The 19,452-nt window shown below is 38.5% G+C and overlaps 1 protein-coding gene across 1 annotated transcript in view; it reads left to right on the forward strand.

The window, feature by feature from the left end:
• The first annotated feature begins 5,057 nt into the window (after positions 1–5,057).
• Positions 5,058–19,452, forward strand: part of LOC107568888 (attractin-like protein 1) — a 37,873-nt gene continuing 23,478 nt past the window's right edge. The window contains exon 1 of the mRNA XM_016254884.1: positions 5,058–5,770. Within this exon, the coding sequence (XP_016110370.1) occupies positions 5,550–5,770 (221 nt within the window). The 5' untranslated portion in view covers positions 5,058–5,549. The remainder of the gene's footprint in view (positions 5,771–19,452) is intronic.

Here is a 19,452-nt window from a genome sequence, read left to right on the forward strand (position 1 = left end):
TGTCATTAATGCAAAATGACAATAATAAACATTCATTTTTCAGTTAAAGACAGTTCATCATTCTATTCAGTGATGTCATCATCCAGCTCAGTTCAGTTTAAATAGTATCTTTGCAATAATTTGCAATCAAGTCGACGATATCGCTGGAAATGAATTGTCCCCAACTAAGCAAGCCAGAGGCGACAGCGGCAAGGAACCAAAACTCTATCGGTGACAGAATGGAGAAAAAACCTTGGGAGAAACCAGGCTCAGTCGGGTGGCCTGTTCTCCTCTGACCAGACGAAACCAGCAGTTCAATTTCAGGCTGCAGCAAAGTCACATTGTGCAGAGGACTCATCTGGTTCCTGTGGTCTTGTCCCGGTGGTCGTCTGAGACAAGGTCTTTACAGGGGATCTGTATCTGGGGCTCATCTGTATCTGGGGCTCACCACTACAGCTTTTTAATATATGATTTTCATAATAATAACTTACTAAGTTCTTAATAACTTACTAAATTCAATAATGTAACTTTATAGCTAAAATTTAACTTTCATGTTTTAAAGGTACCCATAGTAGAATACACACTTTAATCACTGTAACATATATTTATAGAATACTGAATGGAAACTAATGGAATTCTAAATATTTGATACTGCATATTTATTATCTCCTGGTAAAGCCTCCTTTAGACAGCCTATTGTAATGTAACACTAGGCATAAACATACACACTGTCCTTTCTTCAGTTTTCATAGCAATCTCCAGCTGCCCATAATTTGTGCATCAGTCACATGATAAAGACTAAAATAATGCAACCTAGCCCTCCCTTTTTGGATCTGTTATTGTATAATAGACAGTTGTGTAGGTCTGATGGCAGTGATGGTTGTTTAATCTGGATTACTGATTTATAGGTTTAATAATCATTATTATTATAAAGTAAACAACAACAACAGCTATTATTATTAATATTATTATTATTAAATAAGCATAGTTTCCACACTTTTCCACTTGCAGTTATTTACATTATCTGGTAGCTGTTAAGGTTATAATACAGACAATATCCAAAAAAAAAAAACGAGAGCATTATGTGAGACTAAATCTAAATTTATTTATTTATTTAGTCATTAAGCAAACACTTTTATCCAAAGCGACTTACAAATGAGGACAATAAAAGCAGTCAAAACGAACAAAAGAGCAACAATATATAAGTGCAAATGACAAGTCTCGGTTAGCCTAACACAGTACACATAGCAAGGTGTATATATATATATATACATATATGCATACACATATTCACTTATACATACACACATATATACACACACATATATATATAAAGAAGATAAATATAGATAAAGTAGAATTAAAATAGAATAGAAAGTGCTAGAGTTAGAGGGTCAAATAAAGGTGGAACAGATGTGTTTTTAGTCATTTCTTGAAGACGGCTAAGGACTCAGCTGCTGGGATTGATTTGGGCAAGTCATTCCACCAGGAGGGAACTTATAAGACTAAATTTCATGACAGTAATTTCAGAAATAGAGAGACACTAAATGTAAGTGAATGAGAAAGGAGAGAGATTATGGAGGGGAAAATACAATAAAAAAGTAAAGGTTAGAAACATTCTTGACTAAAGAGCAAGTCAGCTGTTTGACAGACAGAGGAGGATTCTGCCCTTCACTAGCTCCCACAAAAGAGAAGAGAGAGTGTGTTCTGCAGTCAGGACAGATGGTAGGCTCTATTGCGCAATCTGTTTCTGCTATAAATTTACAGAATGTGATATCACATGTTTATCCTCCTAGTCAGTGTTCCACAACCACTTTTCATTGCAGGTGCTTTGGCTGATGTATTCACTATGACTTACTTAAAGTTATCCAAGAGGGAAAATCTAAAACACAGCGAAGTAAACCAAAACTGTCTCATGGGCCTTGCATTTTGGATTAAACAAATGTAATACTTAAGCGACTGATAAGCCATTTCAGTTTCTTTTTACTAGCTATTATATATTACAGTGCACTTCCCAAGAGTACCGAGGCCTGGGTTTGCTGTCATTCCTCAATGTGTTTTGCATGTGCTCATGACTTACTTTAACATCTAAATTGACATGAAATTTACTTAATTTCTTCAAATCTTTAGCTGGCAAATCTTCATATGGCAATTCCTGTTGTAGCTGGCTTCCTGTGCCCTGAAATCAACCTCAGTTTTGTTCCTTTCCAGTGGGACAGGCAGGATACATAAAGTTGTACAAATATGGCTAATATCAAAGGTTTTTCCTTATTATGAACACAAAGGATGCCACAACTTTCTGTTTTCCTTGGTTTCTATCTACAGAGCCAATCTAATTTTCCTGAGAGAGAAAGAGCAGTTCTCCTGAGTGAGTGAGATCATTTTATTTCTCTCCCGCTGTGAGTGTGCAGTGGAGAGTATGGTCTTCTGAGAATGTTGTTGACGTCTTACCCAGATGATAATACATCTTTATTTGTCTCTAGCTGGCATACAGTCATTTTCTGTTGTCCTATGTAATGATCACTGCAAATGATTCCCTTCAAAAGCACAGTGCAATTCCTTTTTCAGTGTCAACAAAGTAAAGGAATGGAAATAATGTTTTATAACAATGTTTGTTTGCTGCAAAAAGAAGAAAATCAGCAATAAACTTTAAAATAATTTTATTATTTATTCATTTGTAGGCCTACTTTATTTTGTGAACAGATGTATAGTATTTTTCCAGAAACGTTGCTGACATTACCGTCCTGCATATTAGGATGTCCAAAAACTTGTATAAGTGAATTGGACTATAACTTCTTACAGTAATGCAAAATGCAGATTTCTTTGCATTTTCATTTGAATATGCTTATTCCAAATAGGACAACTTCTAATTCAAATAATTGTTTCATACAGGAGACACAGATCATCATCATCCTCAAAAACACCATCATTTATGCTTATCTATGTTTTGAGGTAACTTAAGTATTTAGCTCAGAGAAGTGGGCAACAGACCATTTTGCAGATAAAAAGTTACACACCCTAAAATAAATATTCTGAAGGCTGATCCAGAAATATGACTCATGTCATGTTTCTCAGGAGATGTTGATACATTCCAGTTAGCCTAATGCTTTATTGACAGCTAGTATAGTAATGTATTTGCTAGCCTTTTACTTATTAAACATCACAAATGAAAACTATTAAATTATTTTTGTTAATTGAAATGAAAAATAAATAAAATGAAATGAAAATGAAATAAAATAAAATATAAATATTAGATGACATTTTTTAAATTAATTAACTTAAATTAATTAGAATTAGAAATGTTGCCTTGGCAGCTAATTGAATATAAGCACTAAAATTGCATTTACATTTAGACATTTAGCAGACGCTTTAATCCAAATGAAGACAATAGAAGCAATCAAAATCAACAAGAGAGCAATGCTATGCAAGTGCTATAACAAGTCTCAGTTAGCTTAACACATACACATAGCAAGGTTTTTGGTTGTTGTTGTTGTTTTAAATTATATAATAAATAAAAAGAAAACAGATTGAATAGAAAAAGAATAGAGCAAGCTAGTGTTACAGGCCTTTTTTGCTTTTGTTAATTGTATAATAAATTAAAAGAAAACAAATAGATAGAATACAAAAAGATAAGAGAAGCTAGTGTTTTTTTTAAGAAAACAAGCAGTTAGTAAATGAATGACTGCTAACCTAACTGTCCTAAAATAAATAAATAACAATATTAATAATTATAAATATAAAAAACATATACAAAATATATTAAAAATGACAATATAAAATGAAAGCTAAAATGCTCAAATGAAAACGTTTTGAAATTAAAAATATTAATTGATGCTATTTATTACACGGCTCTGTGGAATACTTGATTCTGATTGGTCAGTCGCGACATTCCGAGGTATGCTATCCCTCGATGATAACCGGTAAAAGCTAATAACACAGGCTCATCCGGGTAACAGCAGTCGGCGCTGTACTCTTGCTTGAACTGTTTTTTTCTTGGTGGAAGCTTTGCGGGGTTTTTTTTTAAAAAAGCTAATAAAATATTAAAACTCGATTCAAAATGGTGTGCAATTATTTAATTATGTCATCCTGGTATCATACAAACGCAGCTGCTGCCATTTTGCTACGATTGTTTTGTACGCTGTAATGGATTATAAAAGAACTAACAAACTGGTAAGGTTTTAAAACATTTTCGTCTTAATTATTTTATTGCCTTAATTATTTTTGTGGTGAAATGTTGTGTAATAAGTGGTTTGACTGCACCGTTTCCCTTAAATGTCCGTCTAGTTTGAATTTGCCGCTTGCTCGCAACTGCTGTCTTCACGGAAGCTTTGCGTCCAAATATTTCAACTCAAATCAATATTTCGCGTCTAATTATTTACTTATGTGGCAAGTAGCCGTGTAATAACCGGGATAATGTACATCCAGCCGGTTGTTATCTCAGAATAAACCCTGACAGGGTGATCGCGGAGGGGTCTTGTATCAGCCTGAAGGGGTTTATTCTGAGATAACAACCGGCTGGATGTACATTATCCCTTACATAGCACATTGCTAATAATAAATAGCACTGCTCTAGATAGGCTAAATAAGAAGAAAAGAGAGAGAGAGAGAGAGAAAAAAACGTTTATATTGAGATAATGAAAATATTGACAAAATCTTCTTGTAGTCCGCAGAAGAAATAAAACATACAGTTTGGAACAACATGAGGAGAGTAAATTATGACAGAATTATCATTTTTGGGTGGAATATCCCTTTAAGTTGTGACTTTGACAAAACAAGCCAAAAAATGCATGGCCTCTTAAAGCTTCCGTACCTCCCCCCAAAATATCTGTAATGCACGAAACCACAACTTTTATGATGACCCGCTTGACGCGATGTTCTGCACAAATTAATAGGGCGCTATTGCTTTAAATGTAAGACGACTAGGAGTTTCCTATCCTGCTATGATAAAGGATTGGCTCTTGAATATTAATTGCGTCACGTGACTGATTGGACGCTACAGGAAAGTTACCAAGCAACGTCAGCGTAATCTACTTAATATTCATAAGCCAAACCTTTCCAGTAGTGCGATTCGTCGGCTCTGAGCTCAGCAGCAGCAGCAGCAGCAGCGGGGAACTGCACATTGTTTTGGATGGGAGTTGCGCTGTCATTCCCCTCCGAGTGCATCTCTGAGCGACGCAAATGCGAAGTGGCAACATCAGCAAGGCTTATTGTTTGAGAAGTCATGCTGAAATCATGCTGTTATTTTTGCGACGGTGGAGGCACAGCTTACGAAAATAACTGCACATCTGTATCTCAAATGTCGCTATTTCTGGAATGATATAAATGAGGCGGTTTTGGACAACAAGGCTTTTTTGGGGGGAATGACGCGCCGGTGGATGCTTTACCTCAGAGCAGACTGGAGAAAGTTACGTTACATATTGGATATAACGTTAATAAATTCATGCATTGTATGACAACAAACTACAAATTGTCACAAAACTACGAGGAGTGGAGAATTCACAGTTTAAAAGCTAAAGTCTAGTGAAGGCTGTAACCTCATCTCTGTGCTTAGATCAGAGGAGATCAGGAGGATGGATTTTGGCAGAAGAAGAATGTCTCCACGCTTCAGGATTCAGGAGCTCAGGACGTACCTGTTCACTTTTATGGTGTTTTACTTGTTAGTGTGCACTGAAGGATCCTATTCTAAAACCTGTGATAAAAACTGCATCTTTGGTAGATGTATCAATGGAACTTGCGTCTGTGAACGCGGATGGGCTGGGGATCAGTGTCAACACTGCCAAGGGAGATTCAAGTAAGTAATGTTGTTCCCGCCATGTAACAGGTTCATTGTTTGCAAACATCGTTTACATGTGGCGTTAGCATGTTGGCGAATTACAAGAGTGTGGCGTTGGTAAAGCAATCCTTCTTGGTTAAAAATGTTTGCTTTACTGTTATTTATGCTTTACTGCTCCTTTGACACAACCAGTATTGTATAAAGCGCTATACAAATAAAGGTGACTTGACTTGACTTATTAAGAGCTTATAAGCCCAAAATAAAGGGTTTTAGGTTTCTTTTCTAATTCTGCTAGTCTGTAATTGTATCTTTCAATACCACGACTGAGGTGCCCTTGAGCAAGGCACCGAACCCCCAACTGCTCCCCGGGCGCCGCAGCATAAATGGCTGCCCACTGCTCTGGGTGTGTGTTCACGGTTTGTGTGTGTTCACTGCTGTGTGTGTGCACTTTGGATGGGTAAATGCAGCGCACTAATTCCAAGTATGGGTCACCATACTTGGCCACATGTCACTTCACTTCACTTCACTTCACTTCAGTAGCGAACAGAGCATGTGAGCGGAGCGGAGGGTGAGCGGAGTGGTAATATTTCCTTAAGAGCGCAGAGCGCCTTTCTGAAGATTCCGCTCCGCTCGCTCAATACACTCAGCGCCGCTCGCTCAATTAAAAAAATAATAAAACCTGCTGACGTCGTAGAAACGAATTGTTAATTCGAATTATATTCGGAGCTCCGTATGAATAATCTCAGTTAAACTGTAGACCTACGCTAAGACACAGCTGTATATAGGCCTAAATACAGAACTACAGAGTACAGAAGATATTAGCCAACACCACTTAGGCCTATTAAAATATTATTTAAAAAAAACTGACCCGAACCAATAGGTAGTCCTACAGAATGTAGGCTAGATATAGGCAGCAGTAATGTATAATCTAATATAATGCACGCAAATTTGTTCTTTACAGAACGGAGCGGGATCTGAGCGGGAATCAGTTTACGGTGAGCGTGAGCGGAATATTAGCGGAGCGCTTGCTTGGGCGGTTAGAGCGACTGAGTGGAGCGCACGTCCATAGAGTGGAAAACGTAGCGGCGCGTCACACCGCTCCGCTTCGCTCACATGCTTTGGTAGCGAATTAGATATGTACTTTTTAGCTACATAGATATGAGATATGTACAAAGTTTAATTTGGTACACATGCATTAAAAAATATTGCTAGGCTATTACATACTTATTGCATAATGCCATGTTAGCCAGAGTGTAGGATTCATGAAAAGTTACAACAATTGCTGTATAGTTAAGTCAGAAGACAATATACAGATCTTTTCAGCATGTCATAACTAATAAAAATGACTCATCTGTATCTAGCAAACCATCAAACACAATATAACTAATTGTATGTATATTGAGATCGAGACATTTTTTTCATGAATAAGTCATTGGATTCTCATCAGGTCTAACTTGAAGTTTCCTTCTGGTGTGCATTTAGGAATTTGTGTGGAAAAACTCTTGACTGACCCATATTATAGATAAATAAATAAAAATATCTCTTGAATATCTCATTTGTTTCTCTGAGACACCAATGAGATCAATGGAGAGCAAACGAAGACCCCTGCTTCTCCTGCGAAACGGACCAGAGTAATCTCATATCTCCAGTTTGCAGAAGAGAACTAAAAAAAAATAATTCAGATTTGCTTAGACATGCAAAATCTGGAATAAATAAAATTTTCTTATCAAACTGCCTCAGCACTGGATTGTCTGGCTAATTCTCCCCACATTCATTTTATGGCGCTATACTCTTACCGTTTGTCCACAGTTGTCTCATTTGTGTTTATTTTAGTGCTCCCATGGAATTTCAGAGAAAGATCTGAAACAAAGTTAAATGAAATATAAATGAGAACTCAATCTCCTGAGCTATGAATGAGCACCTCTGAGTATTCCTAATCTCAGCAGCTTAAACTAAATGTTTAGAATACATAAATGCACATTTAGTGGATAAGTAGTTGAATTCAGAGGTGTAATTACATTGGTGCTTGAAAATGGTTTCCTCCTTGAGTTCAAATACATTGTCCTCTATGTAAGGGATAATGATGTGGTGTGTTTAGAGTGTTTGAACCGGCCTTGTGCTCACTTTGAAGAATCAGCCATGCTGATTATATTCAATCATGTGTAAGTGGCATGTTATCTTTTGTAATCATGAAGTGGTACTTCTGGCTGCAGAGGAAGTGTGAAAATAGATGCAGACCGAGTTTATATCTCTGTAACGTAGGTTTGGGTTTTGTTTCGTGTTCATTGTTTTCATGTCTTTATTTCTTTTTGTTTTTTTTATCATAGTCATGGTTCCTGTCATGTCATGTGTTTCCCTTGCCCTCATGTGATCCTGCTATTGGTTTCTTTGTGCTATGTGTCATGTTCTGATTGGTTTTCTAGTTCATGTGTCTTGTTCTGATTGGTTGGATTATGTCATGTGACCCCTTTTATTTGATATATATGGCCCTCATGTTGCCATTGTGTCTTGTCTAGCTTTGTACTGTGTAACCTGCTGTTGGTGAGTTTTGTTCATGGTCTTGTCAAGATCTAGTTTAGTTCATGTTTTGTATCACATTTTGGTTTATTAATAAAGAGTGCTTTCACACTAGCACTTTTGGTGCGCATATGGGTTTTATTGACATCAGAGTTCGGTACGTTTGGATGATGTGAATGCTGTCTTCCAAACTCGGGTGCACACCCCCAGTAGTTTATGCCATGCTGTTATGTGGCTCATCATTTACTGTGGGAAGTGCGGATGAGGAGCCCTGCAATCCCACAGTACCCACCAAGCCTGAGTCCCCTCGTCATGTCATGCCTGCCATGCCAGGTGCTGCTCACGTCATGCTTGCCAAGCCAGGGCCTCACCACGTCATGGCTGCCACGCTTGAGTCATCAGCCAAGATGGCCGCCACGGCAGAACCCGTCACGCCAAGGCCGCCATGGAAATTCCCCCTAAGGATTTTTTTGGGGGGGGCTATAGGACACAAACTCCTGCGTATGTGGAGCTTGGGCCAAGACAGATAAGACAAATTGCCAGTGTAATGATCCACCAATTATGTCGGTATGAGCGGCTGGCACCCCGGTGGCCTCAACGCACTCAAACTCCGTGGCCTTAGTGCTGTCCAACCCGGAGGTCCTCCCTCCATCAGCTGTACTGCCCATGATGGCGCTTGCCCTTTTGTGTGTTTGGGCTGTACACTGCGCTCCAGTCCATGAGTCTACTCCAGAGCCTGCCCCTATCCATGAATCTGTTCCAGAGCCTGCTCTAGCCCCTGAACTCAGTCCTGTGTTGGCGCCAACCTGTGAGTTTCCTGCCTGTCCTGTTTTGACCACAGTGGTCAAACATAAACCCTCTGCCAGTTCTGTCACAGCCAGGGAGGCCATCTCTGAACTCACAGTCAGCCCTGTCACGGCCAAGGAGGCCTTCCCTGAACTCTCTGCCTGTCCTGTCACAGCCTAGGAGGCCTTCCCTGAACTCTCTGCCTGTCCTGTCATGGCCAAGGAGGCCATCTCTGAACTCTCTGTCTGTTCTGCCACGGCCATGGAGGCCATCTTTGAACACTCTGCCTGTCATGTTACTGCCACTGAGACCGTTCAAGGTTACTCTGGTGGTCTGTCCATGTCACTGCTCCGCGATGGCCTCCTGACCTGTGGTGATCTTTTGCTCCGCAGGCTTCACCTTGGTTTCCTGCTCGACTCTGGCTTCCTGCTGTGCTGGCTCCACTCTGGTGGTCATCTCTCTAGCCCCTGAACTCAGTCCTGTGTTGGCGCCAACCTGTGAGTTTCCTGCCTGTCCTGTTTTGACCACAGTGGTCAAACATAAACCCTCTGCCAGTTCTGTCACAGCCAGGGAGGCCATCTCTGAACTCACAGTCAGCCCTGTCACGGCCAAGGAGGCCTTCCCTGAACTCTCTGCCTGTCCTGTCACAGCCTAGGAGGCCTTCCCTGAACTCTCTGCCTGTCCTGTCATGGCCAAGGAGGCCATCTCTGAACTCTCTGTCTGTTCTGCCACGGCCATGGAGGCCATCTTTGAACACTCTGGCTGTCATGTTACTGCCACTGAGACCGTTCAAGGTTACTCTGGTGGTCTGTCCATGTCACTGCTCCGCGATGGCCTCCTGACCTGTGGTGATCTTTTGCTCCGCAGGCTTCACCTTGGTTTCCTGCTCGACTCTGGCTTCCTGCTCTGCTGGCTCCACTCTGGTGGTCATCTGCTCCACCGTGGGGATCCTTTGTCCCACCTGCTCCGCCCTGGTGGTCTTTGGCTTCACCCTGGCTTCCTGCTCTGCCGGCTTCACCATGGTCTCTGCCACTGCTCCACGGACTAGGTCTTCCAATACTCCACGGTTCAGGCCCACCTCTGCTCCACAGTCCATGGTTTCCTTCATTGCTCCACGGTCCAGGCCCACCTCTGTTCCATGTTTCAGACCTGCCATTGCTCCACGGACCAGGTCCAGCACTGCTTCACAGCCCATGGTCTTGCCCACTGCTCCACGTCTAGACCTACCCTTGTTCCATGGCCCATGGTCTTGCTGACTACTCCACGGTCCAGGCATGCCACTGCTCCACAATCCATGCCATGGTTCATTTCTGATTCACGGGCCTGGTCCTCCACCTCACCCCCTAGACCACCTCCACTCCACCACCCTCCTGGACTCTTTTGTTTGGTTTTAGGGTGGGTGTTTCACTAGGGCAGCAGGTGCCACCCTTAGAGTGGGGAATATATAACATTTGTTTAGGTTTTATTTCATGTTCATTGTTTTCATGTCTTTATTTTGTTTTTTTTATCATAGTCATGGTTCCTGTCATGTTATGTGCTTCCCTTGCCCTCATGTGATCCTGCTATTGGTTCATTTGTGCTATGTGTCATGTTCTGAATGGTTTTCTAGTTCATGTGTCTTGTTCTGATTGGTTGGATTATGTCATGTGACCCCTTTTATTTGATATATATGGCCCTCATGTCGCCATTGTGTCTTGTCTAGCTTTGTACTGTGTAACCTGAGTTTTGTTCATGGTAATGTCAAGATCTAGTTTAGTTCATGTGTTTGTTGGTTTGTTCTGTTTTGGTTTATTATTTAGGCTAAAGCTGCACATGGGTTCATCATGCTCGCCTTCAGTGGGACTATTGTTACAATCTCCTATGTGTAGTTTTCGGCAGCACTTTTATCAAAATTTGGTTACTCTAATGCTGTATATCTAAAAAATAGTCCCTAGAACACTATGGGCAGTGTCACTCAGAGTGCTTTCTGGGAAGGTGAGGAGCTTATAAAAGAGCTTAACTGAATAATCTGACCTTGTATTTCCCTTATCTTTTACAATCTCCACAGATGTCTGTTTCATTTCAAAATGCCATGTAATCTGTCAGAGAAGTGCTTGTCAGTCTGAGATTTAAGGAACAGTTCACCAAAAAATGAAATTTCTGTCTTTTATGTCCTCTCAAGTTGTTCCAATCCAAACCCATATGAATTTCTTTTCACCGTGGAACACAAAAGGAGAAATTCTGAAGCTTCATAAAAAAAGGAATTGTATCCTTTTTATGTAGGCTAGTTACAATGAGTGGGGATGCTTTCAAGCTTAAAAAAAACGTAATTTGTGTGCAATATTTCAAGTTCCGTAATAACATTCTGTGAGAAAAAGACCAAAATTTAACTACTTCACCTTGCCAGTGCACATCATTGTGCATAGGCCTTACAAACAGACGATAGATAGATAGACAGATAGATAGATGTCTCTCCTTCTGCAAGTCTTCAATGTAATTCACAGCCCTGTGAAGTAATCTTGAATGTATTTTTGATGGTTTGAATATATGGATGGATACATGCTGTTTTATGAGTGGATGAAGACGTTAGTTGGAGTACTGTAATGTCACTCACAGTCCTTTCATGTGAAACTGTCCTATAGTGACAGTGTCCTTCTGCTGATCTCTCCGAGTGTGTTTTATTCATATGACCATCTGTCCATTACAGGATAAACTAATACATCTGAAATGGGAAAAAAGCCTGAAAAGGACATTCTCCAGCCCCACCCCAAACTTTATCCTATACACAAACATTATATGAGTTTTTGGCAGTGTGTTTGTGGTTTGACTGGGATACTTTTTGCATGCTTATGTGTGGTGAGCTTTATTTTACGTTACATTGTTGCTTTCTATATTTGATGCATAGGCAGGGGGCACCAATAATCCTCTCAGCAGTCCTGACTGTCCGTTGTAGTCTCCTGATGTCTGATTTGGTAGCTCAGCCAAACCAAACAGTTATAGATGAACACAGGACAGACTCAATGACAGCTGAGTAGAACTGTGTGAGCAGCTCTTGTGGCAGGTTGAACTTCCTCAGTTGGCAAAGGAAGTACAGCCTCTGCTGGGCCTTTTTTACAATAGAGTAAATGTGAGTGTCCCACTTCAGGTCCTGAGAGATGGTGGTGCCCAGGGACTTGAATGACTCTACTGTATTCACAGTGCTGTCCATGATGGTGAGTGGGGGGAGTGCAGGGGGGTTTCTTCTGAAGTCCACAATCATCTCCACTGTTTTGAGCGTGTTGAGCTCCAGGTTGTTGTGACTGCACCAGACTCAACCTCCTGTCTGTAAGCAGACTCATCATCCTGGATGAGGCAGATGACTGTAATGTTGTCCGCAAACTTCAGGAGCTTGACAGAGGGGTCCTTTGAAGTGCAGTCATTCGTATACAGGGAGAAGAGCAGTGGGGAGAGAGCGCAACCCTGAGGGGTGCCAGTGCTGATAGTGAGGGTCCTGGATGTGAGTTTCCCCAACCTCACTAGCTGCTGCCTGTCTGTCAGGAAGCTGGTGATCTACTGACAGATTGGGGCGTGTATGGAGAGCTGGGTCAGTTTGTCTGAGAGAAGGTCAGGCATGATGGTATTGAAGGCTGAACTGAAGTCCACAAATAAGATCCTTGTATAATTCCCAGGTCTATCGAGGTATTGCAGGATGTAATGCAGTCCAGTGTTGACTGCATCATCCACAGACCTGTTTGCTCTGTACGCAAACTGAACAGGATCCAGCAAGGGTCCAGTGATGTCTTTCAGATAGGCCAACACCAGTCTCTCAAATGACTTCATGACAACAGACGTGACAGCAACAGGTCTGTAATCATTAAGTCCAGTGATTTTGGTTTTTTTGGGGACCGGAATGATAGTGGAGCGTTTGAAGCAGCAGGGAAATTCACTCTCCTCCAGAGATCTGTTGAAGATCTGTGTAAAAATGGGGGTCAGTTGGTCAGCACAAACTTTTAGACAGGCAGGTGGAACACAGTCTATATCTATACACACACACACACACACACAGAGTAATATTATTTATATATTTGATATTGTAGTATTTATTCATATTTTTAATAATATTTATATTTTTAGTTGAAGTTTTAGTTTAGGTTCTTTTTTTAATTATGAGTCAATGGTAAGAGTAAAACGCTTTCTTTTAATTTCAGCAAGTTTGTGTACATGTAATTTGCTGTAGCAGCAGACATTAAAAAAACCTATATCGATCAAGTAACAGAATATCACATTGAATTAAATGTGAAGTGAAGCAAAGCGACCCATACTCGGAATTTGTGCTCTGCATTTAACCCATCCAAGTGCACACACACAGTAGTGAACACACACATGGAGCAGTGGGCAGCCATATTGCTGAGGCGCCCGGGGAGCAGTTGGAGTTTCGGTGCCTTGCTCAAGGGTCTCACCTTAGTCATGGTATTGAGAGTGGAAGAGAGTGCTGGTTATTCACTCCTCCCACCAACAATCTCTGCTAGATCTAAGACTCAAACCCGCAACCACGACTTCCCCCTGAAAGGTGTAGTATGTTACATTATTGCTTTGAATTTTCTGTTTTGATTGCAGAATGACTGAAGACCTGTGTCTTTGTACCTCCATATGTCAGTCACTGCTGATTCTTTGATATTGTTTCTCTCATTCTCTCTCACTGTGGCAGTTTTTTTTTATTTTAGCAGGTGGTCTCTGTCTGTAACCTCTGCTCTGTTTTTCTTTAATCAGGTATGCTGCACACTTGTGCATTCGAGTGTATCTAGAATCAGGTTTGTGGAGTTGTGTGTTTGTAACCACATTATTTATAAAAAGCGCCATTTGTAAGCTAAGGTTGAGCACCATTCAGAATTGAATTGTGAATATCAGTTAAATTCCTGAATTTGAATTGAGGTTGCAAACCGAATGCTTAATTGCAATTTGAATTAAAAATGTAAAAGTATTTGAAATTAACAGTAATAATAACAATAGGAAAAAATTAATTGACAGTTTAATGCTTTGGAGAACATAAATGACAAGGGAGTCAACTCAAATAATTATTGTACATTGTCAGAAAAGTAACAAGCAAAACAGCAAATACATTACATTATATATATTACATTACAACACATTAAATCTATTTGATCTGAATTATTCATGTTGAAACATTATGAAACACCTGCTGACACCGCTATTTTTAGTCTTTTACAGAGAATAGTGTGTCTGCAGCCTATCTGACAGCGATTGCCATGCACATAATGCTTGAAGCGCCTACAAAATTTCGCCATTTATCAGTGAATCCAATATTACAAAAATGATATCTTATTAGATAAAAATGCATAAATGTCAAAAATAAACTTCTGTAAAATGATTAGCAGTTGATCTCTGGTTATTTCAGTAATAATTCTCAAACCTGTCGTAAAGTTCTATCACATGTGTGATAATTTTGCTTCCAGAATTTTCTTTGTGTGTAAGAATCTGTAAGGTTATGTATGTGTTGTGCTGCACTATAAGATAGCAGGATCTCTGTCCCTAAGCCATGCTGTTTCAACAGTCCAGCAATCAATAATCATTTCAACTGGTCAAGTAACCTCAACTGGACAAGGATTTGCTAAATTTTTACCAGTTAATTGGGCCAGACAGTAATGATTAATGTCAGTGTTGATTTAAATAAGGATTGATTTCAGTCAATAAAATTAATGTTCTGTGTTCAGTACAACTCAGACGTTTTCAACAGCATATGTGGCACGATGTTGATTACCACATAATGTAATTTCAAACTTTACCTTAATTTACAAAAGCAACCAACATTTACTGTAGTGCACCTGAAACCAGACAAACAATAGTTTGGTGCCTTTTTGTAAACGGAGACCATTCCATTTCTAGTTAGAAAACCACATGACTACCTTTGTTGCATCACATTGCATTATAGTAATATGCTACAGTACTGCCAGAAAGGTATCCTATATCCCATTCTCATGGTTAAATAATATCTGACCATAATGGGATGAAGGATTAAGAGGTATTAATTGCAGGGTGAGGTCACTTCTGAAGGCCTCTGACCTGTACTGTGTTTGCTTTACTGAGTCTCTGGTGTGTCTTTGAGTGCTCCTACTGGGCTTGTTTTGATCGTCTATGCTGGAACACATCCTCTGCTCCATTCCTCCTATCCTCCCTATCCTCTCTCTATCACTCATGTTCTCTCCTCAGTCTTGCTCTTTCTCTTTCACTACAGGGGTGACATTTTAAGAGGGTAGAGAGAGATGGTTCACATGAAGTTCAGCACAAAACCTGCATGTGAACTCTGCATATAATTATCCTTCCTTATCCAGTTTTTCACTTGCTCTCTCTTGATTTGTTTTCTATGGATCTTGCCATTTTTCTCCTTTTTAATAGTGCTCCCTTTTTTGAACTTATCAATTTCTGTCTTTCACCCAAATGGACTATATGGAACAGTACAAATGCAATCGTTTTGTTGGCAATATAAGATAAAACAACAATGGGAATAGGGGTGGGCGATATACCGGTATACACGATTAACCGGTAGAAATTTGACAACCAGTAGAGATTTTGGACTATCGTCTCTATCACAGTTAAATGCTCATGTGACGTTGCTGTGCTACGTGGTCTTGAAATCGTATTGTGTGCACACGTTTTTAAGCATTGCGGTTTAAGAACAAGTGATTTTAAGCCACTGAAATGCAATTAGAGAACTCATTCCGCTACAAATTTTTAACAGTTAATACACACACTTGTAAGTGTCAAAATACCCGTCTTTGCAAGTATCCTTGTAAACACAGTAATTTAGGTCTTAAGTGAAAGCAAACAGCTGAGAAAGAACTGTATATTGGATAAGGGCAGCTCTTAAAGTGATAAAGTCATTCATGTTAATGTTAATAATCTCTCACTTCTCTTGACTAAATCACTTTTGTAACTTTAATAAGAAGAAATATTTAATTTACACAGTGAAGAATATGCAGTTTTTATACATTTGATTACTTTATACAATGTGTAGTATTTCTTATTTATTTGTTCGACTGTAGTGTTTTTGTCCTATTGCTTGTAATTCTTTTTTTTTAAGTATTATTTTTATTTAATTGCTGACTGTTTACTTGTCTTGAGTGAGCTTTTTTTTTTTTTAATTGAGGCTAGTATTAGTTTTTTTGTGATATTGACACTGGTGACTAGAATTATGACATTTCTATGGTATCAAAAATTTTGATATCATAAAGACCTTATTTAAAGCAAAAATAACTATATTGTGCTATATATCATTACCGTGGAATATAAAATTACTCATGTCGTGATATAAAATTTGGTCATATCGCCCATCCATAAATGTGAATGATAACTTCCAAAAGACTGTGTCCTAAAGACTTTGCGATCCTTCTTTGTCTTTTCAATCATGATTGCAAGAACATTGATAGCCATTTTAATAGTACCTCAAGCATAAGCTTCAGAGGCAGTTTTTAAATTCATTTCTTTGAACAGTTCAAACTGTCTGGTTCAATGAATCGATTCCAGTATTGTTACAATTTAAAATAAAACAATTTCTAATTGCATATATTTTAAAATGCTGATTTGCTGCTCAAGAAACATTTATTGTTATTATCAATGTTAAAAACAGTTGTGCTACTATCTATCTATCTATCTATCTATCTATCTATCTATCTATCTATCTATCTATCTATCGTTTGTCTGTCTGTAATCTTTTGGTCATATCGCCCACCCATAAATGTGAATGATAACTTCCAAAAGACTGTGTCCTAAAGACTTTGCGATCCTTCTTTGTCTTTTCAATCATGATTGCAAGAACATTGATAGCCATTTTAATAGTACCTCAAGCATAAGCTTCAGAGGCAGTTTTTAAATTCATTTCTTTGAACAGTTCAAACTGTCTGGTTCAATGAATCGATTCCAGTATTGTTACAATTTAAAATAAAACAATTTCTAATTGCATATATTTTAAAATGCTGATTTGCTGCTCAAGAAACATTTATTGTTATTATCAATGTTAAAAACAGTTGTGCTACTATCTATCTATCTATCTATCTATCTATCTATCTATCTATCTGTCATCTGTCTGTTCATGGAAATGTATAATTTTATTCAGCACAGATGCATTCAGTTGATCAAAAGTGACAGTAAAGACACTTCAAATTATACAAAATATTTCTGTTTCAAATAAATGCTGTTCTTTAGAACTTTATATTCATCAAAGAAAATAAATGTGAAGAAATGTCAGCCCTGTTCACCCATCATCTTTGTTGTCTCCACCCTTTGGCCTTTTGTTTAGTCTTTTCTCACTTTCTCACTGTCTTTCTCACTGCATCTGTATGTAGCCAGTATGTGTTCTTCTCTTCCCTCTTTCCTCTTGTAAGTGGTTGAAATGACCACAATCTTACACAGAGAGCATGTCAGTCAGCCAGTCAGGATCCCTGTGGGATTGTCCTCTGTTCTATGATATCACCTCGCAGGCATGATTCTGAAGTCTCTGTTCAGGGTGTGGTGCTCTGGACGTCACAGCGTGCTTTGATTATTTGAGTTGAACTCTGGGTCTACTCTTGGCTGACTGCAGAGAAGCATCAGCGCACATGAGCTCTATTGTCAACAAGCTGTGTCCGATTCCTCACAGCAGGGCCAGATGAACAGGGCTGAGAGGCCAGATTTGTTGTCTATAGGGACGCAGCCTCTCATCCTCCATGGCAGTCGTACAGTTTGGTTGGCAGCCAGTGTTTAATGGTTCCCCAGTAAATTCATATAAACATGTGAGAGTAAACACTGATCCCCAGGCATAAGGGTGTGTTGGGAAGACTTTGTGTGTGTTTGTGTGGAGAAGAAAACGTACGTTTTTGCATGTCTAAGTACTTTAGGGGGTTGTTTGTGGGGGTTTTTTTTGTGGTTGAGAATGTCAGGCATGCTGGCTTGTAGGAAATTATTTTAGAGGGGTTGTCATGCCCTGTGCTTCCTGTGTGTGTCATCTCAGATGTAGACTAAAGTTCTTTATTATTCAGAGAGAATTAATGCATGATATCTCTCTGTTGTGTCTGTTGCATAATATCAGATTATTTTTATGCAGATTTAAATTAAATTTAAGAGAGTACTAATTGAAAAAAGAGAGTACTAATACAAAATATCAGTTTATTGAATTTGTTATAATATCTATTAACTTTTGTGCAGATTTTAAATATAATTTTATTCAAATCAAAAATAAGAAGCAACATTTTTTGGTTATTATTATTATATTTTTTGGTTATTTTAAAGCTTTGGCCATACCTGTCATGCTGTCAGGGGTTGAGTAATGTGACATTTGTGGTTTACGGTGTAATCAACCAACGATCAACCTATGATTCTCTACTACCATGGTTACCGATAAAGGAAGGAAATAAATATATATCAGATTAAATGCTTTCAAAACTGGATGTTGGATTTTGGATCTATTATTGAATCTAAAAATTAAATCTATTATTTATGGGTTACTACTACTAGAAAGTACAAACAATACAACACACAAGTATATAAAATTAGTTATCAATTTACAATAAATTTGTATACATTAACATATTAACATGAATAACAATAAACAATACTTATAGCCTTTTGGTAACTTTACAACAAGTTTCCATTTGTTAACTATACTTAATACGTTAACTAACGTTAACTAACAAAGAGTAAAACATTTGTTACAGTATTTATTACATTTTTTTTTTCCCTTTATTTAATAAAATGTTAATGGTTAGTCCATGTTAGCTCAGGTCCTTTAAATAATATTAATAGATACAACTTTTGATTTTAATAATGCATTAGTAAATATTGGATTCAACATGAACTCAGATTAATAAAAAATGTTTTAGAAGTATTTTTCATTGTTAGTTTATATAAAATAATGTAGTTAACTAATGTTAACAAATGAAACATTATTATAAAATGTTGGCAAGTAAAATTAAACATGGAATTTTAAACTAAAAACTGAAAGTAGAAACTAATGATGTAGAGATTGAAATCGTATGTTCTTGTAAAACGTACTCTACTCTTCAAAAAAAAAAAACACAGTATATTTATAAATTAACATTAAATAAAAATGCTGCTCACTGTTAGTTCATGGTAACTAATGCAACTAAAGCAGAATGAAAATTCTGTGATCATTTACTCACACCACCCTCATGCGGTTTTTTTGCTACCTGGTCTTATGGCAAAAACGTACCTGGGGCAGTTTTTCGCGAGACGCGAAATACGTACCAATAAGTACATATCACTGCAGTTTCCAAAAGAAATGAACACTAGAGGCAGTAAAACTCTGACACCTTTTATTCCTTTTCACACAAATTTACAGTTTCGATTAATAAAGCGTAATTTTCGCACAATTACATGAAGACTATTATGTTATGACTTCAGAACTATTTTAATATGCTGGGAGATTT

This window comes from Sinocyclocheilus grahami, unplaced genomic scaffold (assembly GCF_001515645.1).
Source record: "Sinocyclocheilus grahami isolate Dianchi unplaced genomic scaffold, SAMN03320097.WGS_v1.1 scaffold1289.1, whole genome shotgun sequence".
NCBI lineage: Eukaryota > Metazoa > Chordata > Actinopteri > Cypriniformes > Cyprinidae > Sinocyclocheilus > Sinocyclocheilus grahami.